The sequence below is a fragment of the Drosophila guanche genome, unplaced genomic scaffold (assembly GCF_900245975.1).
Source record: "Drosophila guanche unplaced genomic scaffold, DGUA_6, whole genome shotgun sequence".
Classification (NCBI taxonomy): Eukaryota; Metazoa; Arthropoda; class Insecta; order Diptera; family Drosophilidae; genus Drosophila; species Drosophila guanche.
In genome coordinates this window covers 58,866-85,087 of record NW_022995755.1, presented here as the reverse complement: position 1 = coordinate 85,087, position 26,222 = coordinate 58,866, and the positions used below count along the sequence as shown (strand labels likewise).

Genomic DNA, 26,222 nt, shown 5'->3' with positions numbered 1-26,222 from the left:
CATCTTGAGGCTATTTTTCAAGTTTGGCTCTTGGCCTGGCCCAAGGAATGCTGTTGCCCAGCTACACATACGGAGATGGAAAAGAGATATCAATGGTGCTGCCGGCAAAAGTGTTACACACAAATAAATCTACATAAATTTGCTACAAGAGCTCTAAACTCCTGACCGAAAGGGGCTAATTTATGCTGTCCAGGATGTAGATGTGGTGTCTGTGTGGCTCTCCGTGAGGACGCAGCTCGTTAGTTGGCCAAAAGTCGGTCAGAGCTTAGACGACTGACTGACTGTCTGACTGACTGACGGACAGTTGGGTAAAACTGTCAGTGGGCGTTACAAATTAATCGATGCGAACTCTCAGACAGCCGTGTCTCTGCCTCTGCCTCAGGCTCAGTCTCAAGTCGAGGTACGAGTTTGTGCATAAATCTTGCCAATTGGACACACTCGAAATCCTTGGAAACTCGTTCCATTCCAGCGGCAACCCATTTCGATATTTTGCATTCTGGCATTCTGTATTTGCTTTAATCTGATCGGATACGAGTGCGGTGAGGTGCGGTGCTCGGTACGGCGCTTGCAGGCAGCCCGACAACAGTTAGCTTGACCGTCTGCCAATCGAGGCCAACTGGTTTTCGGCCACAAATGTTCTCTGTTCTTGCCAGACAACAGCACACAGCACACTGCAGACTGCAGTTTTATTTGTTTTGGCTGCAACTTTTGGGGCCAGCCCAGGTTTTTCATTAGAGAAGAATCCACGGAATGTTGGGATCACTTGAGTGGCGCAAAGTGGGTTACCATTCGCTGATTCAGCTCGAAACCGCACCAGAAGCAGAACTAAATTTAAATTTAATCATCCACATGTTGATTCCCATTAAAGCTGAACCGAAAACCAGGAAAGCGAACGAAACGCGAAGCTCAAAACACGAAATTGAAATGAAATGAAACGAAAGATGAGATGGGATGCGAGAAGATATCTGCCGAGATGGTTGGGAGAGGTGATGATATACACACACACACACACATATATTGAAACGGGGATATGGTGGTGGTGAGAGATGCCAGAGATGTGAGGCGAAGTTTTTGTTCCACATTTGCACGTGAGATTTATGCGTGGCTGAAACTTGGGGAGCTACTTGGCCCCCTTCTGAATATATATATACGAATATATATACAAATATGCGCATACATGTATGGCATATCCACCTGACAGAGTTCTCCTCTTTCGACTCCTCAAGATTATGCAAAACAGCAGTTGACTCCGACAAAGCTCTTTGAATTGTTTACTTTTGCTTAGTTATGCACAGACCCGAGCCAACTGCCAGGCAAACAGATACAACAAAAAAAGAGTAGAGTAAAGCTCAAAGCCAAGTTTTTGGCCAAAAGAATTCTGAATGCTGGGTTGGGCCATGGCCTGGGCGGGATAGCGGATGTGGTGGGCGACACAGCCACACAGCCACACAGCGAAATGTCAAGCCGGGTTGCCTTTAAAGGCAAACGGCCAATTAGGCGCCGGCAGAGTTGATTGGAGTTGATTGCAGACTCCATTCCGTGCTCTCGTAATCAGCCGGGCTAAGTCCACAGCTCTGCCAGAGATAAAACCCAAAGTTCAAGGTTACACTTGCTCCCTGTTCCCAGCTCTAAGCCTCCAGCTCCCAGCTCCCCTGCACTTCTCTTGCATTCGCCTGTGCCCCTGCCTTCAAGCTAATTGGATTTACAAATACAATCCCTCTGGTAATTGTGGAACCTTCCACTATGTCCGCCTGTGTGTGGGAAACTCAAACATTGTTTTTGCCAATTAATATGATTCAAAGCATGCGCATTGGAATGCAAAGTTTGCCTTTCATTTTCAATGCCATTCCACAAACGCCACCTAAACCAAACCAAATCATTACAGTAGGCACTCAAGAAGTGAACCTGCTATAGTTTCCATATTTACCAACTTCCAAAATGCTCAAAAAATTAACTTTTGTTAGAAAAAACTTGTTGAATTTGTTTTCTTTTTTGGCGGTTGCATATCCGGAGCGACCACTGTACAAGTGTATGACAAATATTTATTAGTTTTGAGCTGCCAATTTCCTAGTTCACACGCCTGGTTAGCCTCCGCTGGAAGTTTGTTTAATTAAAGCCAAGTCAAAGTTGCCATTAGCCGTTGCTGTTGCTGCCGGCTGCTGCCTGCTGGGGTGGGGTTGCGGCCTGGCGGCAACTCTCGAGAACTTGCCGGATGTTGGTGCAGGCAGCAGAGCAATTTTGTCAACAGGTAATACAACAAACTTGTGCGACCACAAAATAAAAGCAGGGGGACAACAGCAACATCCACATCCACAGCAGCAGCGGCAGCGGCAGCATCTACAACTCGTTCGTCCATGGCAGCATTTAAATTGTGAAGAAGTTGTTTATAGAGAGGCTTTAGTGATGTGGAGGGGGAGAATTGGTGTAGTGCCGCTGGCTGCTGAAAGTCTTTTAAGCATAAACATAGCTGACGATTGCTACCTGCTACTCGTATAAGCAGAAAAAACAGCGATTAGGCAGGAAAGAGGCTGTTAATGTTACCCTTAAACCGTAGAATGAATGTTAAAGATTTAATATGAATTTAAGATTCTTTGAACAGATTTCCTGGTTTTGCTTCCTAGACCACCCAAGACATATTTGTGAGTTGATTTCTTGAAGGTTTGACATATTCTGCCAAGGGTTTTTGGCCCGATGTCTATCCTTATGTTGGGCTGTCAATTACGTTGAGTAACGAGGCCCACAATCTCCAGTCAAGCTGTCAATATTGCCTGTCATGGCCTGGCCGGGAGGCATCGAGGGAGCCTATCATGCTGGGTTAATTGAAGCTGCTACACTCGATAAACCGATAAACCGATGAACCTCAAACAGGCAACAGAGCAAAAAAAAAAGCCAAACACATTAATAACCACTTCGACCTGGAACCTGTGCCTGGGACCTGCTTTGGCGGAGGAGTTGAGGTCTATTTTTAGCTGTCAGTTTATTACGGTAAAATGTTTCATGTTCATTCTTGCCAGAAAATTCCAAGGAAATATGGAAAGAGAGTGGGAAGCCAGAGGTGAAGATGGCGCGGAGTGCGTGTGGAGCAGCTTTAATCAAGCGAATCCCGCATGGATTGCTGTACATAAATGTATGCTTGCGAGTGTGACAGCAACAGCACCCACAATCCATCCATCGCTCTCCCACTCACTTGTTCAATGCTCTTCTTCGTTCACTTTGCTGCAGAAAATAAAAGAGTGCCAGTGAGAGAGCGGGTGGAGAGAGGGGGAGAGCAGGCAATGTTTACTTCAAGGTTAAGTTCCCATGTCGTCTTCGTTTTCATTCGCGCTGCTGTCGCTGTTGTTGTTTTTGTTGCGTGACGCAGACAAAGAAGTGGAGCCAGTAGAGAAGGAAAGAGGACTTAAAGCATAAAGCAAAAGGAAGCAAAAGCAGAACGCAGCAAAAGAAACAGCAAATTAATAAATAAATGAAAAAGCATTCATTGATGTTGCCTGCAACTGCAACTGTTGTCAGGGAACCAAATTGCAGTTGCTGTTGCTGCTAGAGCTACAGAAGCGAGAGATGGAAGCGTGCAGACTGTCACGAATCCATAAATCACGCACGAAGACAATCTACCTAATGTGCTGCTACAGATTGCCAAAGTTTGAGGTTACCATAAAATGAAGTACTTCTGTGGGGCTCATTTCTCCAATTCTATTCTCTGTACAAGAGAATATTGCCATTGAAGCTGCTACGATGTTTCTAGCTTCATTTAATAAAAACTGCAGATTTCCATCTCCCTTCTATACCAATATGATTTTAAAGTTCTTGCCATTCAATTTCCGGAGTCTAAAACATAATTTCGAACTGCACTTTAGTGACTATTTTATCCCAGCTTCCCTAGTTTCACTCTCCCATAACTAATCAAGAGCACTCACGAAATGGACTTTTGCACTCAGTGATCCAAGTGTGCCACCATCTTCAGAACGGGTTGCCTGTTGCTCTTGCTGCTGCCTCCTTTTTGTTCTGCTTCTTTCATTCTGACACGCACATGTGTTGCCGCAACATTTTGCTTAATTAAAAAAGAGTACAGCACCGCACCGCACTCTTCTGCTGCGTCTTTTTGTAGCTTACTGGCGAGAGGCAACCCATTTCCACTTTGTATCTCTGCGTGCGACTTCCCCAAAGGGTGCAACGGGCAACAGCTGTCGCTGGCATCGTAACTTTATTTTATGACAAAGCCCCACTAAACTTAACGCGCTCTCCCCCCTCCACTTGGGTAACAGTTTGTCTCTTAGTTCCTATCCTCATTTTGCTCTCTCTTTGGACTTTTTTCATAATTTTTAATAACCCGCTGTTAAAATATTTTATGAGGCGTACAAAGTCTTCGAGACCTACTCATTCTGTCACATTAGAAACCAAATAAAAGAAGAAAGAAACAGGAAAACCTGTTGCGTGGGATAATATTTTTGGGTGGTTTTGGGTTTGTCTGTACACGGAGCTACATTCCCCCAATTTGTTGGCCAATTTGTAATTGCGGGCCAAATCCATTTGTTCGCCTGTTCGCCTGTCAAGCCGCAACTCCAGATACAGCTTAAGCTACGGCTTCAAGTCATGTTGCAGCGTTGTCTTCATGAGTCATGCATGGAGCAGGGACACAGTTTTGTGGTTACCAAACAGCTGCAAGAATTTTGGAAGGAGTTCGGGCCCAAGTTATCCGGTTTGCTTCGCTTCATTTGCAGCAACGTGCAATCTTGACCAAGGAACAATAAACACCCAGAACAATTGTTCTGGCTATGGCTTCCACTACCTGTTTTCCGTTGAACTCTTTTCAGACATCTGGAGACCTTTTGCTGTAGTGGATTTTCTGTGTTGTTTTTGTGAATTTTGCATGCTGTTCGTTTGACTTTTATTGCACGTTTAGAATATGAAATACCACCACAGAAAACAGCAACAAATCATAAAAGCTGTGCAATTTGAGACTGAGTCAGAGAGAGAGAGACGAGAGACGAGAACAAGTTGCCAATTTGGGTTGAGCAACCAGCAAACACACGCAAACAATTCGATGTCTGGCACCGGTCTAAAGCGATTGTCTAGGCGGGGGCTGGGCTGTGCTGGGGAAGGGACTGCCGGTTTGCCGGTATGCCGAAAGGCCCAGCATGTAATTGTATGCCAAAGGTCGACAACTGTATTGCATTTGGAAAAGGCAAACAGACAGCCAACGAAACCGATGGACGGACCTTTGAGAGGCTGAAAGGCAAATACGAGTAGGTACAGTGGAATATAACATAAGTCTGTGCTTTAAATTGGAGATTGATTGAGGATTTACCGAGAGCATTCCATCATTTGAATGGATGGGAAATCTTCCCTTCTTGCAGCCACTCCTGGTGCAATGTTCGGCACACAAAGGCTCACGAGTATTACGTATACGCACTGCTGCAACGCCTGGCATTGCAAGGCCAGACGTGGTTGAGTGAGACAAAAGCTGAAACGAGACAGCTGAAACCCACACACATACACATTTCAGATGAATGACGTGGCAACATGTGGCAGCAGCATCGCTTCTGGCAGGGGCCCTCTCCGCACAACAAAAGAAAGTCAGTAAACCACTGCGAGGCCTGAGCCAAGTTCAAAGTTCAATGGTAGAGATGTGACAACAGCAACTGCAACATGTTGACAGCGACAAGCAATTAGCAGAGAAAGAGAAAGAGAAAGGGGTGCTGTGGCAGGGCTCCGTGTGCTGGACTGTGGCATGGGGCATGGGGCATGGTTCAGGCAGTTGTCTTCGGTTGACGTAAGTTCAACTGCAGGGCAAAGCGCGCAAATCAATTTGCATTTGCATTTGGCGAGTCTTGCCTTTGGGCAATGAACCTGCTGCACCAGGCATGCATTAAATAATCATAAATAACTTTTTCTGGCTCTTACCGAACATACACACACGCACACACACACGCACACACACACACACACACACACACACACACTGACTATCAAGCGAAGTTGCAACTTGGGGGCAATATGCGCTTTCCTTCTTTTGTTTTCATGGTAGAAAGCTGAGGGAATCGCCTGATGAATGCTGAACGTTGAAGGCAGGCAGGCTCGTGGGAAATTAAATCAATTGAACTGAAACCGAACGGCAGCCACAACCCCCGTCTGGGTCTGTTTGAACTTGGCTTTAATTAATCAGTGCAGCCTTTTGAAAGTTTGGTCAGCATAATGGAATGGAATTGCTGTCTCGCTGCCACTGCCACCAGGGACACGCCCAGCACAAAAGCTGTTTGTTTTTCCCGTTGTTTGACATTTAATTGGCATTAATTACCCTCTCGAACGGCCTCCTCTCTCTCTCTCTCTCTCTCTTGGCCATCGCCCATCTGCCTGGAGCCATGGCCACAACTTTCACTGTTGCGCCTACACCGAAATTGGCCAAGCGATAGCAAAGAGGTGTGTGGCATGGAGTGGAGTGGCGTGGAGTGGAGTGGCATGCGGCCAAGGCAATTGACAGTTTTCGATTGAGGCTTTCCTGCAGTCGGGGCTCGCTTCTTGGCAGCTGGCTGCTTATCGCGGAACGCCATCTAGCGGCAGCCGCACACAAACCATTATCATTTTGACAGGCAGCCATTAGATAAACACCATTAGGGATGGCACACGGGTGTGGGTTGTGAAGTGCAGCCACAAGCACGCACGAGACAAGAGACATTCAAGTGGAAGGAAAAAATGCATGCAGTCATTTGTGTTTGGAGTTTTTTTTATTGAATAAACTCTGATGGAGTACCTGAATGGATTTTCCATAGAGGAAATACTTGTATGTCCCGCTGCAAGCAGAGAAATGCTCGTAAAGTCTATATAGGAATGAGCTTCAAGCTCTGGAGTGGCTCCAATAGATCACTAAAAATGCAGTAAAAATACTCCACATGCTGAAATGTTCTCAAGAATTTTTGTGTTAGCCAAACTTCTGTGACCACTCACGAACAAAGCAGAAAATCACACCCCATGTCCATCTCTAAAATGAAACGCACACAAACTGAAAGCAATTGCCACACAGCATCAGCAGCAGCAGCAGCAACAGGCTTGCAACAGATGGCGATAAATGGGAAATGACATTTCCCTTCCTCCTCCATTAGAGATCTCCGCACATTTCTGCGGAGCACTCCTCCAGCCACACCATTTGATTGAGAATGTTGCATGCCTGGGGCACATTTAACCCATTTGCTGGGCCAACAATTTAGCACCTAATAATTGGCTACCCACTGAAAAGCGGGCAACAGAAAGGCCAACCCAGCAGAATCAGGGCCCGAAATGCGGTCATTAATTAATAAACAGTTCCGCCACATAAACGCGGAGCCACAAATCAGCGGGCGGGAGACAGCAGGGCGGCAGCAAGTAGCGCGCACACGTGTGCAACATGTCACCTGGAGAATGGTGTGCCCTGACATGCAACATTTATGATGTTGTTGCTACAAAAGACTTTCCGTGGAGTCACAGGGGAGACGGCAACTGACACCAAAGCGCATTGTGGGTGGAACAGCGACAGCTACGACAACAAAGACAAATGCTAACGACTAGAGGATATCCATTGAGTAGGCCAAAGCTACGTATTCCTTCTCTCTGTTTCATGCATCATACCCTAATAAATGTGATGCCACATCTGCTTTTGTTGTATAAAAAAGAAATTCCCTTCAAACAAATTCTCTTTCAATTCGAGAAAGAGCCGCGCGGAGCGGTACGTCTAGCCAAATGAGAGATGAGTACAGTAAAATCAGATAAGTGGATAAATTTGTCTTGCTTTGTTTCCTCGCTGTCTCTGGAGTCTCTGGCTTGGAGTGTAGCCGTAATTTTGTTAGAAATGGAAAGTTTTATTGTCTGCCATCATTCGAAAGCAAATCTCTCAAACTAAACGCTGTCGAATGCAGCAGCTGGCATTTGTTTGGTCGTTTTTCCTTTTGTTTCTAACTTGAAAAAAAAGTAAATCTGAAAATCTATTCAATTGTGACCGGGGAATGAACACTGTCCGAACACGGACTGGCGGACTGGCGGACTGGCGGAGTGGCAGTGACAGTGGCTCTCTGCTGTTGGCTGCTGGCTGTGCTTTTATGGCCAAGTTGTACAATAAATTGTCTATGAAATTAGATTTATCTAGGCATTAGATATACTATATGTATATGGCATATGCTCCGTAGAAACTTTTGCCAAAGATGCGCAGAGGTCTTCTAGCACAATGGAAAGTTTCCCAAGAAACTTTCTGCCAGCGAGAAAGCATTTCTGAAACGTCCGAAGAGGCAAGAGAGTTCGTTGGCATTTGGCATTCGCATAATTTCTGCATCATTTAACACTCACACACACACACACACACACACACACATCGTTGTTGTGGCTCCCGATTTGCGGCCAATTAAAGTTCATAATTAAAGACAAGACTGCCAAACTGCGCCACAACTGCGGATTGAATGCCCGTTTAGGCCGACTTCCATTGTTTTTGACTCCTATTCCTATCCTATTCCGACATGTTGCATTGTTGCAATCTTTGCATGCCATTTCCAGTCAATTGCCAGCCAGCAATGTGGCTTCGGGTGCATTTCTTCCTGGTCTTGCATGAGCCTGAGACCTGGCAGCCATCGACATCGACATCGACATCGCCATCCCATCGCCTCTCCACACCTGACAACACATTGTTAGTCGCCTCGAATTACAAGTGTTTTATGTGGCATGGCATGGGAGTCTTTCCATCTTGGCAGACCTGCCAATTGGCACCGCACTGCCACTTATTGTACATGCAACGAAAGTGTAAATTATAGATATCCAACCAACAACATCGACTGGCATCTCGGTTACGCATTTTTGCATTCTGTGTGAAAATTGTTTGCCTCTTACCTGCTTGAACTTTTGCTCCTGTCACGTTTTTCCCTCTCTATCGGCTCGCTTGTCCGGTTTTTCCTCTCGCAGTGGAGCGGGGACGTATCTGCAAAGGGAAATATTAAGCCATCCATAAGAGAAAAACATCAAACTTCGAGATTGTCGTCAACGGCCTGCAGTTCAATGGCCTGCGGGTGCGCGCTCATGCAATTTTATTTGCCAATTTCATTTTTCGCGTAACTCAAAATCGAATTACAAAATGCACAGGCGCCGGTTATCCCTCAAAGTCCACCCCCCACCCAGGGTTCGGGTTTTGGGTTTTTGGCCAACCAATGACCCGAATTCAATGCACGTCGAGCTCATATTTCATGAGCTGCACCCGCTCTCTGTCGCTCACAAGTGTTGGCATTTCGGGGCATATAATCGATCAGGCCCGAGCAACCCACCACACCAGCCGCACCACCACTCGGTGCCGGCTGTAATCGAGCTGTAATAGCCACAAAATATTTATTGTCATTCTCATGTCTTGGCCCGCTGGGAGCCGGTCTTGGCCAGACCCACTTGCAGCCACTTGCAGCCACTTTAGTCGGCTTTTCATACATGCAGAGAGGGGTTAAGAGTGGGGTTAAAAGAGAACTGTTCATCAAGGTTAACATGGCCAAGTGGCTGGCTTTTATGGCACACTTGTTCTTGGTAGAGACTCCTGGACTGCAACCAGGGGATTGGCTTGGCCGTAAATCTAATTTTTTCATGTCAATTATTGTGTCTGGTAAAGTGTGACCGCTGCAAGGCCGCGTCTCAGATCGAGCTCAGACTTGAGTCTATTTTGCATTTTTAGCGGCTGTAACTGAAATGCAATTAATATGACACTTGCAGGTGGAGAATAGTTCTGCAGCAGACCAAGCCAGTGGCCCACAAAGAGGGGGAACTGCATTCAGAAATATCTTTCCCTTTCTACTGGCAATGGAACCCCTGCTAGACCACAACTCTGCGTAGAATTGTTGATGGACAGACACTCATTGAATGCAAATTGAATGTGCAACATTGTCGCTTATCGATTCCGATTTGAAAGTGACTTTTAATTAACTACTCCCGACACTGCGCACCAGTTGCTGTCGGATAAATAAATGCTCAGTGGATAAATGTTCCGAAGAGAAAATAAGCTTCAGAAACTGAAGGCAGGTGGCTAATTAGCCAAGAATTGGCAAATACATTCGAGTCAAATACAGCAAGTGGTCATTGGAGGAACAGACAAGCAGAACTTTTGTCTTCGTTCGTTCGAGGCAGAAACATAAACTTTGGTCGGTCTTTTGTTATGGGATTCAACGGAATTTCCAAAGAGAGCTCCAAATGGAGTTTGTTTTTTGCTTAGGCTGTGGCTGGAAGGGGTGTCGCGGAAGCGGCAGTGATAATAAAACAACACCGAAGGTCATTACTGGAAAAACGGGTTTTTCTCGTCTCTATTTCTCTCGCACTGTCTCTCTCTCTCTCTCTCTCTCTGTTCATCTCTCCACTCTTTCTGTGAGTGAGTGAGTAAGCATTTAGCATTAAAATACCGTTGGGATTATGGCGTTTGAATATGCATGGGCGATGCTGCCACTGCCACTGCCACTGGCACCTCGGGGCACCGGCACCGGCACCGGCACCGGCACCGGCACCACTGCCTTCTGCCGCCTCTCCTTCCTGATCCCTTTTTTCGCTGTGGCATAACAAGTTCGCCTTAATAGTCAACGCGTTAAATGCTGCCAGTTTTGCAGCTCAGCTCAAGCTGCATCCCTCCATTACCCGTTGGTGCAGTTGCATCTGCATAAATTATGCACCCAAAGCCATTTGCAAAATTGTCATTCATCGTTGAGGCGACAGCAAGGATGTTGAAGGCATGGAAATGGAAATGGAAATGGAGATGCAGCTGCAGTTGATGATGGCGCTGAGGATGGCATGCCCATGCCCATACCCGAGAGCCCACGCCAGGTTAATGCCTTGTTCCTACAGCAGACTGTTGTTCAGCTGCAGGCGTGGATGCCATCAAAGGTCAAACATGGTGATGAAATGAGTTGCAGAATCTGGCAGCGGATTACGCTAACAAAGAGTACATGGACTTGCTTTGACTGCTGTTCATTTATTGTGTTATTCAGTTAGATTGAAATATTTTCGACTTTTTCGACTTAAAGGGTTTGTTCCGTTGTCTTAAATAGGAAAGAAGTCGTATCGCAATTGAGTGATTTTTGCTTGTGTACTCAACTCTGTATTATCTAGATTCTAGAAACTTCCTCCCAATGCCGGTTTAGTGAAGCGAAAACCATTTGAAGTAAAAATTCGGTTTTACTGTTTTTATGCCCAATGTTTCCTAGATTTTTTCGTTAGCGCTTTTCATTGCTTTCCAACAATAAGCATTTCTTATTTGTCTGTAAATTACCTTTGGATTCTCGGTGTGGCTTTCGAATTCGAAGATTTTACACGCATAAGTCACGGGCTAAGCGAACGGCTCTACGGCTTTTATTTGAACATAACTGTAAGTGTCATCAGAAAGCAGTTAACCGGTTCTAAGACTCATGCGGCGAGGCGTCTTCAGAGCTCAGTGGCGTAGTCGCATGGGGGGAGATGGGATATGGTATGGTAATAATTAAAAGAATTTCCTCTCTGATGGGTGAATAGAGACGCAACCCATGAATACCCGCTTATGACACCTTCTTGTGGGTCCAATCCCACATGGATGGACGCTGCTAAAACCCGTTGCCGTTCTCTTCTAACCGTTAACTGACCAAAGCTTCTCCCCAATGCAATTCAAATGCAGATGAGACTCTCTGCCGCAGTGTGCCACTGCAACTGCCAACTGGCAACTGCCAACTTTCTACAGCAGGCAGGCAGGCATCTTGGAGTCTCCCAATCGAATGCTTCAATGGAGCGGAAAACTTTTGGCTACACATCTTTCCCTCACTCCCTCCGCGGGTGTGTCGCAAATGAAGTTGCAGTCAATTTAGCCGAAGCATTGACACTGCAGCAGAAACTGCTTTCCAGTCCAGTGCATCGAGTCTGTGGCATGCAAATTGTGGCACGGCAGCACTCAGCACTCAGCGCTCTGCCATATTTCATGTTGATAATCAACTCAACTTTGTGGCCAGGATTTAATTGGAGTGTTGGGGAGGGATGTCTGCTGCAAATTGCTGCTTAGCCGCACAATTAATTTGTCAAAAAGAGTCAGAGTCAGAGTCAAGGCCTTCCCCCAACCCCCAACCCCACAAAAGGCAGGACAGTGGACAGTGAACGCAAAAGCAGGGTAATCGGTCATGACTGCCTGTGGCAGGTGTCGCAACTTTCACCTTGACCGGGCCACTAATTCGAGTCAGCGCAAATTGCACTAAAGCCAGGTCTAAGCCATTAAATTTGGCGAATTTAATTAGACCTTTGGCAGATGCCTCGCCACGGATTGCGCAGCAGCAGCAGCGCCAGGGGAATAAGATGCAGATATACAGAAGAATCCGAGCCGGATCCGAACAAAGAACTTCCCTTCACTGTCCATCACCGGAGCAGCGCTCTGCGCGGTTCTTTGTCCATTCTGTTGGTTCTCTGCTCGGAGTTCTCTCCGAGTTTTGGTAATTTGCATTTCTAAGACCCGGACAAAGACAACTGCAAAAGGCATTGAAAAGTTGTTTTCTTTTGGCGCATTTTTGTGCGCTGTTAATTAGCCACGAAAACAGCGTAATGCGCATAATGGCTATTAAAAGACACACAGAGAGATATCGGGGGGAATATCTCTATAGAAATGTGTGTCTATAGAAAGGAGAGCTACGAATGTTGTGCGGCTGCAAACAAAAGAAGAAGTTTGCCCAACAGAGTGATTGATCGGCAGTTGAATGACCCCCAACTCTGATCCAAGACGATCCAAGACACGACCGTTCGACTTGTGGAACATAATTATGTGCTTATGAATAAACTAGAACCACCAACAAAAGGGGGAGAGGCAGAGGCAGAGGCAGAGGCAAAGGCAGGCAGGCAGACAGGGCCCGCAGGCACAGAACCTAATTAACTATACACATATGACGCTCACTGTGCGTGGCCAGTGGGCACCAAATGGCAAAAGTTACCGACATAACAGACGTATGTATATGTTCCTCTCATAATTATAGCATCTGCGGCTGTGGCACACTTTGGCAAAAGCAAAAGTACCGAAATATTTCAGTTTCGTTGGCCACCACGAAGCGGTATACAAAAGCATTCTTTAGGAGTATTCTACTGAATTGTATTCCACCGTTTGGCTTCCAAATTAAACTCTGAATCCACCTGCATAATGATAATCATATTTTATGCGTGCAGCACATAAAATGTTACCGTAACCGTATTTATATTTGAATTTGTAATGAGCCAACAGCCAAAGGTTTAGCTTTCCTCTAACGCATAATCTTTATGACAATCCCAAGTTGTGATCATCTTTCGGGTTAGGGTGGAGTGGAGCCATCCAATCAAAGCGCTTAAGTTGAGTGAGAAAACGGCCTGCATGGAAATGCATTTCCCTCTGAAGGAATGTGCAGCGGAAGAGGGGGAGAACACAATGGAAGATGGTCGTTTCGTTCCTCATTTATGCGCTTCCTAAAACAGCAGCAGAGCTTGAGCTGGAACTGCATTTGCCGTATATAATTAGGCCCTGTATCGCTGGCTGTGACTGTGCGTAGCTCTTGCGTCTGGCTATTATTAGATGCGACTCCCCCACACCGCACACCGCACACCGCACTCCGCACTCCACACTGCTATTCCTGGTCATGGGGCAGGCACCCTTAAGTGATCAGTTCCGCTTGCATTATGCCGCGCGTGTCGCACTACAGATATTTCTCTCTGTCTTCCAAAGTGTTCTTTGAATTCCACTCTTCCTGCTGTTTGCTGCTGCATCTATCCCATTCAAAGTGCAGCCGCTATAAACTGGAAGACAATTGCCCAATGAAAGCTAATGTACAGCTCAGACCGACAGACATAGGTGGAAAGTGATGCCACCTTGTGGCTGTGCCTCTGGCTGTGGCATTATGCAATTCACGTAATTGTAATTGACAGCATCCTGCTGATTTCCTTCTCACTGGCCACTGCATGTGCGTGTGCATGCCAGTAAGTGATAACAGTCTGATTAACAGGCAGTTAACGTTGACTGCAGCATCGACCCAACAGGTCTTGAGTACCTCCAAGTCTCCCATGAATCTCGCGACTCCCTTTGTCTCTTTTATTAGCTATTTTGACAATAAGTAATAACTTTTTGCACCTGTATGCATTGCGCACACTTTTTCCATGTTTGCTTAGCTTTTAACATTGGCTTTAACATTGAGTTAGCAGCCGGCGCCCACGCTGTGGATGGCTTTAACCCTGGCCTTCGGCTGTAATTGAGCAAAAGGTAAATATCATAGAAAATACAGCACATATTTCTGAATATTAAGAGTGTTGGCCCGAGGCAGCTACAAGCTTTGCTTTGACCATTGAGCATTTTTTTGCTTGCGCCTTAAGCTAAGGTTAATGAGCCTCTGTCATGATAAGTCTCGCGTAAATCTATGCCGTTTGTTTTTTTTTTTTTTGGCTGTGGCTTGAGATTTCCAGTAGCGGGTCACATTGGATAGTAGGTTTTTCTCAACTTAATCTCTGGGCACCCCTTGACCTCGCCGCATTGCAAAATGTTCCGTTTTTGTAGCAATTTTTTCTTGCTATGCTATGCTGGCGCACACGGCTTCTTGGGTAGCCATAGCCGTAGCCGGTAACTTGTTGCCTCTAAGATGGGGTCTTTGTTTATGCTGCTGCTGCTGCTGCTGCTGTTTGGTCGATAGCTGTACAAACCGGTCAAGACCGAGTGGCATAAAACATTCATTTCAGCTTCGCTGCGGCACAAAAGCCGTTGGTCAGTGCTTTGAATGGATGTAAAATGAACTTCGGTCATTGGCTGAACATCATCATCATCGTGATAGAGTTGATCTTCAGCGTGGATCTATGCATATTCATCTATGGGGGATATTGTGAAATTCCACACATGACCTTTCTGGCCAAAAGCCTTCCCCTTGATAATGCCAGGCCTTTGTTTATTTGCTCGTGCTTTTTTTTCCGCCTTGCGTGGAAAATGGGAAAATATTTGGATTGTTCGTCCGGGGCAAAAACAAACGAACGAGCGAACGCCTCGAACGCCTGCACGCATGCATGCCACCAGCAAATCAATCAGGAGCGAAAGAGCGAAGAGAGAGAGAGAAGAGAAAGAGAGAGGAGGGTGTGGGGGGTGAAAGAGAGGCTAGCTAGATTCCAGGGCATAATTGCAGTCGATGGCCTGAATGGACTTCAAGCAAGGGCCAAACGCATTAAAGTAGCATAAATGATAAAGGGAGAGGGGACGGGAACGGGAACGGGAACGGGGAGAGGGTTTGGATGTGGCAGTAGATGATGCTAATGGCTATAGGGTTACATTAAGCCCTCCCCCTGCCATGGCCACACTGGCAATTGAAAACACTCAAGTGCCGCCGAGAGAGTTGATCTCCTCCACCCTCCGCCCGAGTGCCAGTCCGTGTTCGAGTCCCAAGTGCAACTCTATCTGGGAGCTGAGAGAATGCAGACCTCATTGAGGTCGTTCATCTGCAGGGCAGTGATTGAGAGGAGGGGGCAAAATGGATCAGAGACAGAGTATCAGTAGGTAGAGCCTTCCAGCTCCCACTTCGATACCCTTTCTGGCTGACGCAATCTCTCCACTCCACTCAAAACTGTCACAAAAAGCGAATCATTCATCAGTTTGGCATCACTTTTTCGACTGCTGTGGGTCTTTGGGTCTCTGTACAGTCCACATATCCATAATAATAAGCAGGAAGTGGGGAGAGAAATAAGAAAAACACCCAAAATCGGCTTATGTCGGTGTTATGTGAATGACAAAAACGCAACAACCAAGCAACGAAACAACAAACAACAGGGGGAAAAGGCAGTATCAAAGCAGTAAGCCCAAATCGAGATTCCATGAATGCAGTAAGTATCTGCCAGATACTTTTGGGGCGTTAATTAAAACTGACAAATGTGTGCTAAGCTCTTTTTTCCCCCCCAGTTGCATAATTTCCAGTTGTCGCTTTCAATTACAAATCCACACTAATTGCAACAAATCAATTTCTGATTGCTTAAATGCTGCAAAATTAGCAACGCCCAAAAAAAAAACACACACAAAATTAATTAATTATGGAATATTTCTTTTCTAAGCGAATCAAATCGAATCGAACCGTGCCGTGCCGTGCCGTGCCGTAAACGGAAGCCCAACTTTGGTGCATTTCATAAACGAGACATTTCCATTTTTCCCCATCCAATCGAGGAAATGCTGTGGAAACTGTTGGACGAAACCTGAACGAAAACAAACGGGTTTTCAATATTTAATTGCTCAAAAACTGTAATTGTGCCTAATTGTTGGTTGAACACAAGTTAGCCACAAAGTGACTCAATGCCTTTGGGGCGTTGTGCATGGTGTAAAATTACAAACGGTTCGGGCAGTTTCTAAGATGGCCTCAAGTCATTTGAGGAGCAGCATTTCCATGGAATATTTCTGCAAATTATATATTAGAACTAGGATTTATTTAACTACAACAATTGCCATCGAAACAGCTGAGCTACAGCCACATGTACAGGCTGTAAATCAAAGAAAGTTTCAAGAAGCTTGAAAATCTATCCCAAGTAAACACCATGTGCCACAGCTTTGACCTGACTGTGACCGTGACCCCTCCATAGACCCACTTTAGCCCACTTTGAAGGCTAACACAGTTTGGGTAATTATTTATTCCATGCCGCCTTGCCATAAATCAATGCGATTTGCCAGTAACTAAAGCTGCTCCAAATAAACCCCTTCACCCACACAGAGGGAGAGAGAGAGAGAGAGAATCAGCATTTTCATGCTGCACTTCCAAACTACTTTCGAAATGTTTTCACTTGCCGCACGCCCACACAGCTGTGCCGCTTGCAACCAGTTGGAGTTGGGGCACAGCAGGCCAAAGTCCAACTTCAAACTCCAACTGGAGTGCCAGAACCAGCCCACACCAGATGCAGCTGCAACTGTGGCTGTGGCTGTGGCTGTGGCAGCAATCTCCTAAATCAAAGTGGCAACATTTTAGAATTATGCTGGTAAAAGCCATGCCTCATGCCTCATGCCTCACTTTTACCGACTGTTGCTGCTGCTGCTGCACGTGCTGTCTCGAGTGTTTCAGGGAAGGAAGTAAGTCGAGCGATGACTCGAAAGCATTCACTAAATCACGAGTTTGAAGTTCGATTTGGATCGATTTGGGAATTGCCGGCAATCTACGGATATAACTTAAGCGAAATGAACGTGACTCTGGAGGATTTACACACACATTGTGGGCCATAAATTGAAGATTAACCTGGACCAAGAGCAGGAAAGAGGGACTTCGTTGGACTTCTTTTCTTACTGATTAAGCGCACTTTTTATTGACTCTCTATCTTCCTGTGGAGGCTCTCTTTTGCGAAATCGTGGCTTGCAATTATTGGCCATTACCATTCCGTCCAAATGCTCAGCACACGGCACCGAGCACACAATCACCAAGGCAAGTCTGTGGAGCCGGAACTGGTCTGCCGCCATCGCCATCGCCATCAACTCCGAGTTTGACTTCAATCGGAGCCATAAAACAAGGAAATCTGGCCAGAGCAACGTGTAGATTCATTGTGTGGCCAGTGGTAGTCAATCCATGCCTCAATGAGTTCATAATCAATGTCTGATAATTATGCGAATGAAAAACTGCATTGTGTCTCGGCAACAAGTGCACAAATTAATTCAATTACCGACAGCAGGCAACGGGCAAGCGGCGCCATCTGTGTTGTGCGATGAAGCAAGAACCTTCATGAAATTCAAACAAAAAGCCAACAAAGGTAATCGAAGTGTAGAATACCCTAATGGATGTACAAGAAGCTTACCCTTATATGATTATGGGAACACTTGCAGGGAGATATTTCCTAACAATTTTGCAGAATAATGCAAGGAGAAATTTGCTGTCAGTCGCCAATCTGCAGGGCAAACTTCACCTTAAAGTTCGTAAAACCCTGTCTGCAAGTGTATAATGAGCTCGGACTGGATTTCTGAGCGTTGCCAGCCAGCAGCAGCCGCAGTGGCAGCTGTTTTTGGCCAAGTTAATTCGACAATTAACACCACTACGCAAGCCACTATGGCAGGCACGGAGCAGAGAAAAAACCAAACCAAACCAAACCAAAACCAAAGCAATCAATGATTGTGAATTCTAGCAAATAATTAAAAAAAACCAACTGACTGTGAGCTGAGGGCTGTGTCTGTGAAAACCTGATTGCGTTCGTTTAGTCATCGATTTTGTGGCGAAAATTATAATGAGCCACAAAGTCGGTGACAAGTTTTTTGTGTACCCCGCTCCTTCTTCTCAGTCAAAATGTGTGAAACAACGATGAAATCATGCAGACCCCGACCCAACTTGACCACAATTCAAGGCCATAAATACCAGTCCAAATTTCGTTGGCCATAAGCTCCTCCCTTCCGCAGTGATTTGGAAACAATCAGTCAGACAGACAGACAGACAGACAGACAGACACAAACAATTGAAAGTGATTTGGTGCTGACACAAATGCAGTTGCAGAAGACTTTACACATCACAGAAACGTTATGCAAGTCCTCGGATGCGAAGATGCACTCATAAAGAGTTACCAAATGAAGCTTCAACTATTGACAGATCTCATTTTTCATATTTTAAATCAACTTATGACAGGCTTACAGTCGCCAGTCGGTTGTTTGTCAAATGCGTCTGACCTGACCCACATGGGGCATGGCTAGAGGGCCTCGGGCCCTAGATGGAGACGGGGACGGTGACTCGGCCATTAGGCAGCAATTAAAGCTGGCCAAGATCGAGATTGGGATCGTGATGGAGAATGTAGAATTGAGATTGAGATGGGCTGAGACGCGCTGGCATTTCACTCGAGTGCGGCGTTAGAAGCGTTTTACTGTTCATCTTGATTGACATGCCACAGTGGCAGGGGTATGGGCAGAGGCAGTGGCAGGGGGCACCTACCCAGATCGTATCTGTGAGGCGCTGCTGCTAGTCGCAACCTCATTTACAGTTGTGGCCGCTCTCCGATCTCAATGGGCTCTTTTGTTGGCCGAGAGTGGACGAGTGGACGAGCTTTTCTTCCGCTTTCAACGGTTCATAATTGAAATTATAATTCAATTTGCTGCCGCAGCCGATGCCACAGCCTCTGCCTCTGCCACTGCCACACTTTGCTTTTCAATTATTTTCCATGCACATTAGAAAATGGTCTGCAGACCACTCTGGAGAGTGAAAGAGCAATCGCTGACGCGGAGATACCGATACATTACTCACTGCCAGATACAGATACAACTGGGCATGGATTGGCGTGCACAGACGCTGCGCATGCGCAAATAAATTTTCAATTTGATTCGCCGATTTGAGGATTGTTTTTTTTCATATTTCTGTGGCTCCCTCATGCACATGAATCTGAGGAGGAGACCCATAAATATTACAGAGTAACATTGCGACGTTGAGGGAGAGAAAAGAGCGGGCGGGAAAAGCCACTGAAACAACTGAAAATTATTTTACAATGCCGTGTCGTCGGCTCTGGCAATTAAGAACGCTTTCATTTTTCATTTCTCGTTTCTCACCTTCTTTTCTGCTCTTTCTCTTCCCAAATTACTTTTACTGAATATAATTGAAATGACATTAGCACCCATGAACCAAAAACACATGCAGCTACAGATACGTCTCTTCAGTGTGACTTTTATGGAGTTTTCTTGTTGTTGAATCCATATATTCCATGGGAAATATAAATATTTATCTGGCAAACAGATTCTCCAGTTGAAAACGCTTCTTGTCTCTCTCGCAGTTTTCTACAACAAAAACACAGAGATAAATTATTGTTAGGCCAGTGGGGTTTTCCCCACTCTGCACCAAAAATAGAAATGTAAATGGAATTCCAAATTCTGTGGCTTTTTTCATGCTTTCTGCTGCTTTCGAGCGTCACTGAGTGAAACGAAATCAAGGCACTTGAGAATTTTCCCATTCTCGAACATAGCATAAATTGCAGCCTGTCAAAAGAGCTTCCCCTCTTACTTTGCTTTGCTGATAAAGCAATAATGAGGGTCAAGTCAGGCCTCAAAGTTTTTCCACAATTATTTACAATTTCCTATTGATTTGTTCCACTCCCTCAGAAGGGTCTACTTCAATTATTGGCTTTTATCAGTTAATTATGGAGCCACTGCTTTTGCCCTCGGGTCAGCTCTGATGTAATGACGCTCTGCTGCGGCTCTGCACGCGTTTTGCATGCGTTTAAAGTCGCGCTTACGCAAGAATCGCGCTCAGAGCTGCGCGTCTGCGCTTAGGTGCGGTTTCGTAGAAAGTGTCGCTCTCTCCACTCCACCGCCCCTGGACGACACATTTGTGGCATAAATTAAGCAATTTACTTTTATGACAATGCGTGGAATGTGTTTCCAGAGGCAGACGAAAAAAACAGCAGCGAAAACAAATCATTCTTCAAGCTGTTTGCCATTTTTCCCCTCATGGATTGCTGTGGGTCTGGTTTTGCACGTGGATCATTGGGTGGACACACCTGCAGAGTGTCAACCACTCTTGATTCATTTGCTGTCGCCTCGTCGATTGTTTTTAACACAATTAATTGTTATGCGCTTTTAATGCCCATTTCGCTATAACATTGTTTGCATTACATAAGTCGGGTGGATGTATGCATACGGTAAACACTGTAAATATGTAAATATGCTTATGTATGTATGTGCATATCTTATACATGTGTGTACCTAAAACCACATGTTTGAATTGCACACTTAACAGTTTTGTTGCGTTTTCTGGCCTTTGTTTGGGCTTTATATTTTTTAGCGTTAATTTTATTTTTGCTTTTATTTTTCGAGTTTGGCAAAGAAAAAGAAAAACTTTCTCCCGGCCGCCGCCGCCTGTCGTGCCAGCTTGACGCACCACAAAAATGGAGAAGAAGATAGCCAAAGAGAGGGACAGCGATGGCGTGAGTGGGGAGCGGCGCGAAGGAGCGATGCAGAGGGAGGGAGAAACTGAAAAACAAGATGATTTACTGTAAGAAGTGATCATTGTTGGGTCTCTTGACTTATTGTTTATTTTGTCAAAGGTGTTGTTGGAGAGGAAACGGAACTTTTCGAGTTTCGGAAACACATGGTTGTAAAGTAGAGACAGTGCGTATCATGACCATATGATTGGAATGAGCATGGGATTATGAGAATATATGGGAATGTTGTTACTGATCCAGAAATAACAAATATCCATTACCCCAATATACAAAATAATTACACTTTAAGTGTCAGCCTTCAATTTGCACACAACAAAATATCATTTATACATTTTCTTAAAGCAATGAAAAACACTTTAGTATCGCAAAATCTTTGACTGTTGGATATCTAACGAGCAAAAAAGTGATAAAAAATGATGATAAATCACCTGCAAGCGAGCAACAGATAAGAGACGGATCCCACCCAGCGAGACCTAGACCCAGTCGCAGTCCCAGAGCTGCCATATCTTAACGCCCGCAACTTGTCTTTAATCAATCACGTTTCGCTTATCGCCAAGCTCGGCATGAGATGAAAATATGAAGCTTGGGGAAAAGTATGAAAAGAAAAAACTGAACACTGACCACAGACAGAAAATAAATTACAGTCAAGGTTTAAGCCGCCTCATTTCGATTATTATGCAAACAACAATTATAGTACATATTTGGCTTACAATGAAAACAACAATAGCAAAATCCAGTGCGTGCCTTGAAAATGCCAGACAGTCAATGGAAAAGTGGAAAGTTTGAGTCCGGCTTTAATGTGCATAATTATTGTACACATCGGTTCAGTTGGGTTTATTTCTTTAAGCATTTAAACACCGCCTCGAGACTGCGTAACGGCCGCCTCCGGTACCACCGCCTCTCCCCCTCACAAACAGAAACACACACCCCGGCACACCCACGCTCCCAAAGTTCGTGCCGAAATGCATTTTTTAAGTTTACAAACTTCTTGTTTGCTCGCTTGATTTGCCTTCTGTTTGTTGTGCCTTCTGGTCTGGGTTTGCTTGCCTCTGGCACGTTGCTAATAAAGCGACTATAAAATGCGGGAAAAGTCTTGCAAAACAAACAAAAAATGCGACGACAAAAATGGGGAAAATAAAATGCTCATATTTGTGCCATTTGTTCGAACGAGTTTATGTGAAAGTACGAATAAATGTTTGTATCTGGCCAATAGTTAATACAAATTTTACGGCCGGACGGACAGCGCGTTGCACTCGATCGAAAAAATTGTATGGCATGGCCTGGTCTGGGCTGGGCTGGGCTGGAACACGTTTTCCTCTGGCCATTTTGGTGTTTGGTTTTTGTTTCATGCGTTGTCTCCTTTTGGCACATTATTGACAATTTCTTTTTATTCAACTTTTGTTGTTGTCCGCGAACGTGCGTAGCAATTGTCGTTGATTGTGGAAAATCACACCAAACCGCATATAGATACAGATACCTGCACTGCACAAACACACAGATACGCACACAAATGTGAAAACCGGCCACCGGCAGCGTTGCTGCAGTCAATCGTTGACTGTTTGCAATGAAATGCGAATTTCATTCATGGCAATTTGCTTGAGAGTTACGTCTCGAATGGGGCTGGACAATGACAAGCCCGTGGAAGTAGGCGGACCAGGCGAGGGGCATCGGAAATCAGGTGCTCATAAATGAAGAAAGCCATAAGTAGCCGTCAAAGAGACACTCGAGATTGTATACCAATAAAAAACTAGATTTCAAACCTAAAGCAAACAAATTTCTAAACAAAAGTTATCAGAAATGACCAAACAAATGATGGAAATTCCTTATCTATTCGATTTTAAAACAAAACACATGTGTGTTCTTCTAAGGAAAATGCATTAGCTGTGTACACAATGGACCCAATTGGACAATTGGCAAAACTTTTCGCTTTTGAGTCATGCGGGAAAATCCCATTGGCAGTCAATCGATTTGAGTCACCTTATGCCGAATACTCGTACGAATATAAAATCACTTGCCAGATCGGTCAGATCTTGTATTACGAGTACCTAACGCAGGTCGAGTTACCGATTTGCATTCCTAAGACTTCCCATGCAAACTCGAATTTGTTGTATAACTGAAACCCAAAACGCTTACAAAAATTTTACCGAAAAAACAAAAGCAAAATAAAATGCATGAAGAAATTAATTGTAGGGCTGATCGAAAAACGTAAATATTTCGGTGCTTCCGCTGAAATGTTTAGTTTGGGCCAAGGAAAGTTTCGTAAATAAAGTATTTAAGCTGAGATATAAATATATTAGTTAAAATATCCGCTAGGTGTTTATGCAAATGAGCAGAAAAACCAGCAACAAAAAAAAGCGATGAGCAGAAACCGAAATCCACGCAAAAAATTTCACATAGTCAGCTGCTACAGCAGAAAATAAATAAAATCAGACGCGCCAGACGGGTAATAATTATCAAAAGAAATTATAGCTGCCTTGGGTGTGTGTGTGTGTGCTGGTGAAATGCGAGACTAAGACTCGACGCGGCAGAGAGCAAGTTTTAAGGTGCTAAAAATTATGCTGCCAGCCAGCAGCAGATTATGAAATATGCCAGCATGCACCACCGACCTACCGACAGGAGGGTAGATATTTTAAGCTTAAGCCCCAATAGAGCGGAGCCTCAGTAGAGTGTTTTAGCCTGAAGAAAGCCTCACAGAGCTGCCATAAATTCCAGTTAACTCCAATCGGGTTTGTTTAACTCATGCTGAGCCGCCAATTAAGAAAAACAAATGGCAACGGTAAGCTGAGCGGATATTAGGGTATCCCATGGTCGAAGCATGCATTTCAGCATTCATTTGGCTTGAATCGGGATTGGATTCGGCCTATCCTATTGAACGCGTTGAGGTTGCTCGTTTTAAGTCTGGCTGGTTAACTCGTTTGTTAGGAGGCGGCCACATCGAAAAAGGGAGAATGCCAAAGGCTCTCCTCCTCCTCCTCTCTTTTGTTGTTGTTGGTGTAACTTACACTGTGCTGCAGATTGTTGCTTCTGCCAGCTGCTGTTGTTGTTGCGGTTTCAATTGACTGACAGTCGACGGGGGGGTGGTGCGCGGATGCGGGACAGGAATAGACACGTTCCGGTATCAGTGTCGTTTCCCGTGCGTTTTCCAGTCAGCTTCTCTCGCTTTTTGCGGTGATTTTGTTGTTAGAGAACGAACGTTTTCGCGTGAGTATTGGTTTTCTTTCGATTTTGTTAGGTAGACGCACTTCACTTGGAAGACTTGATGTAAAAAAAACTAGAGCTTAGAAGTAAACAATATCTCTTGTGAATCACTTGCTTCTTCTGTTATTTACTCAATATTATTTGCTTGTTAATTGGTTTCGTTGTTACAAACTGGAATTTTCGGTCGATTTTTTTCATATATCTTTCTTTTTGTCGGGGGGTCGTTTAGAAAGTGGGTTAACTGATTGGACAGCTCTCCTATATGTATGCAAATTATTGGGTTTGAACTGCAGCCGTCACGTGCACTCAATTTATTTGATTCGATTTATTACTGCAATTTTCAACTTTATTCAACTTTGTAATCTTGGCGTTGTTGCTGGAGACACTACAATGCGAAATTGTGGTTCGGATCTCCCACTCCGGGCGCTATAATACAACTTGATCTTCCGCTTGGGACGTTTGCACTCCAACTCGTTTCGTTTGCGAGTGAACGGAGAACGCTGCGAACGCTCTGAACGAATGAATGAATGAATGAATCACATTCTTCGTCGTGTTATTCGAGTGAGTTTTTCATTTGAGTTATTTTTCGTTCAACTTGGATATTTTTTAAACCGCTCTCAAGAGTCAAATCAAAATCATAGTTGCTATTGGGGGGCATTAGAAAGGATCTGGGACATTGGAAAATTTTTCAAACAAAACAACTTCTTTACTTTAAGTACACACACATAAAATAAATATAAGCATAATAAAATAAACATTTGCAACTCTAAAAATCTTAAATTAAGATCACTTGGATTCTAGATATTCGTTGAGTTTCAAAAGAAACACTCAAAACTTAATTCACTCAAGACACGATCGGTCATGTTGCCCAATTCCACTCGCATGTTGCTGTACTCATGTTGCCAGCAAACCGGTTCCTGTACTGGCTATTGTTGAGTGTCGATCTTTTATGTACCCTTTTTGCTCTAATTTATGTTGAGTCTCATGTTTTATAAGCTGCTTCTCAATTTAATAATCATGCGTTTAGTGCAGATTCATGCATTTAATTCTAAAATGTTCATGTATCGCTCCAGAGACCTTTTCTCGGTCTCTTATATGTTACATTTTGTGGCTATAGAAAACATCGCCCAATGATCCAACATCTGCATATTCCAGGGTAATTGAAATGTTGCTCCATTTTGGTTGCATGTTGCTGAAAGATGTCCAGTCTCCCAAAAACTGTAACTATTTAAAATATTTATCGATAGCTATAACTATTTAAACCAAAAACAACATATTTTGCACACAAACCGCTTTGATGCCACTTTAATTCCTTGTGTTTTATATAATACACTGATAAAAGCTTTGAATTTAACAGTCTCCGAGCCGTTGGTTAACTAAACAAAATTATAAGTAATAGAAAATAGAAACAGAGCTTTGTGGTTCTGGTACTGTTAACGGATGCTAGGACTCCAACTCCAGGTAGGCTAGGCGATCAGAGAATATTACCAGTTGTACGTCGCTTCCTTCATGTTATCCAAGAGCATTTGCCGTGAGTTGGATCACATGCAGCTTTATGTGTGTTCCCTTAATTTGAAGCCGAGAGTGTGCAGGAGAATCTGCCGGTTTTACTCCCCGAAGAGCTAAAATCAACATGGATTTGGGCGTAGTTGGTTCGAGAGTAGCTAGTCTCGGATAGTTGCCTCTTGCCACAGTAGGTATTCGTACTCTGCAGCACCCCATCACCGTGGTACCTCTTGACAACGAATTTGTTATTGATGCATCCATTTGGCTAATAAATAAAATGAAAATTATCACCAAATAGTGGAGGCTATTTCGCGGGCACTTACATCCCTTGGAATGTCAATTTGGCAGGTTAGGATCAATTTGTTATTAGCGAAAGAGCTGGTAGCTTGCATCTGGCATTTGGTGCCTGGTGTGTATTTTTCGGGATACCTGGGGGATCGGAAATAGAACGATTGTCCAGTATCAACCGCCTGTCTAAAGTCACACTCCCCTGTCTGCCCGCTGGCCAGCAAGATTGGGGCGAGCAGGAAGGAACTCAGTACTCCGATTAAGATGTTCATTTGCTCAAAACTTGTCGCCCTAGAAGCCACCACTCAAATGGTTAAGCCAGGCAATGGTTCTTGGAATATACATATAAAGGCTACTTTTTCAATGCAAATCTCAGCCAGCTGTTC

At 44.6% G+C, this 26,222-nt stretch overlaps 2 protein-coding genes across 2 annotated transcripts in view; both read right to left on the bottom strand.

The window, feature by feature from the left end:
- The window catches only part of LOC117589651 (serine-rich adhesin for platelets), a 34,366-nt gene extending 9,832 nt beyond the window's left edge, over nt 1–24,534 (bottom strand). Inside the window, exons 1-2 of the mRNA XM_034281784.1 lie at nt 23,847–24,534; nt 8,845–8,932 (exon numbers count right to left, since the gene is read on the bottom strand). The gene's annotated coding sequence lies outside the window, so the exon portion shown is untranslated. The remainder of the gene's footprint in view (nt 1–8,844; nt 8,933–23,846) is intronic.
- A 798-nt stretch (nt 24,535–25,332) lies between these two features.
- Nucleotides 25,333–26,169, bottom strand: LOC117589964. Its single transcript, XM_034282267.1, has 2 exons — nt 25,872–26,169; nt 25,333–25,813 (listed from the first exon to the last, which is right to left on the bottom strand). The coding sequence occupies exons 1-2, from the start codon at nt 26,106–26,108 to the stop codon at nt 25,610–25,612; spliced, it is 441 nt and encodes a 146-aa protein (XP_034138158.1). The 5' UTR covers nt 26,109–26,169; the 3' UTR covers nt 25,333–25,609.
- Nucleotides 26,170–26,222: the final 53 nt, after the last annotated feature.

Excerpts from the sequence above, each read along its gene's own strand:
- LOC117589964 (XM_034282267.1), bottom strand. The coding sequence starts at position 26,108 with ATGAACATCTTAATCGGAGTACTGAGTTCCTTCCTGCTCGCCCCAATC. Across the intron at positions 25,814-25,871 it reads AAATTGACATTCCAAGGGAT|CCAAATGGATGCATCAATAA; the intron begins GTAAGTGCCCGC and ends TTTATTTATTAG.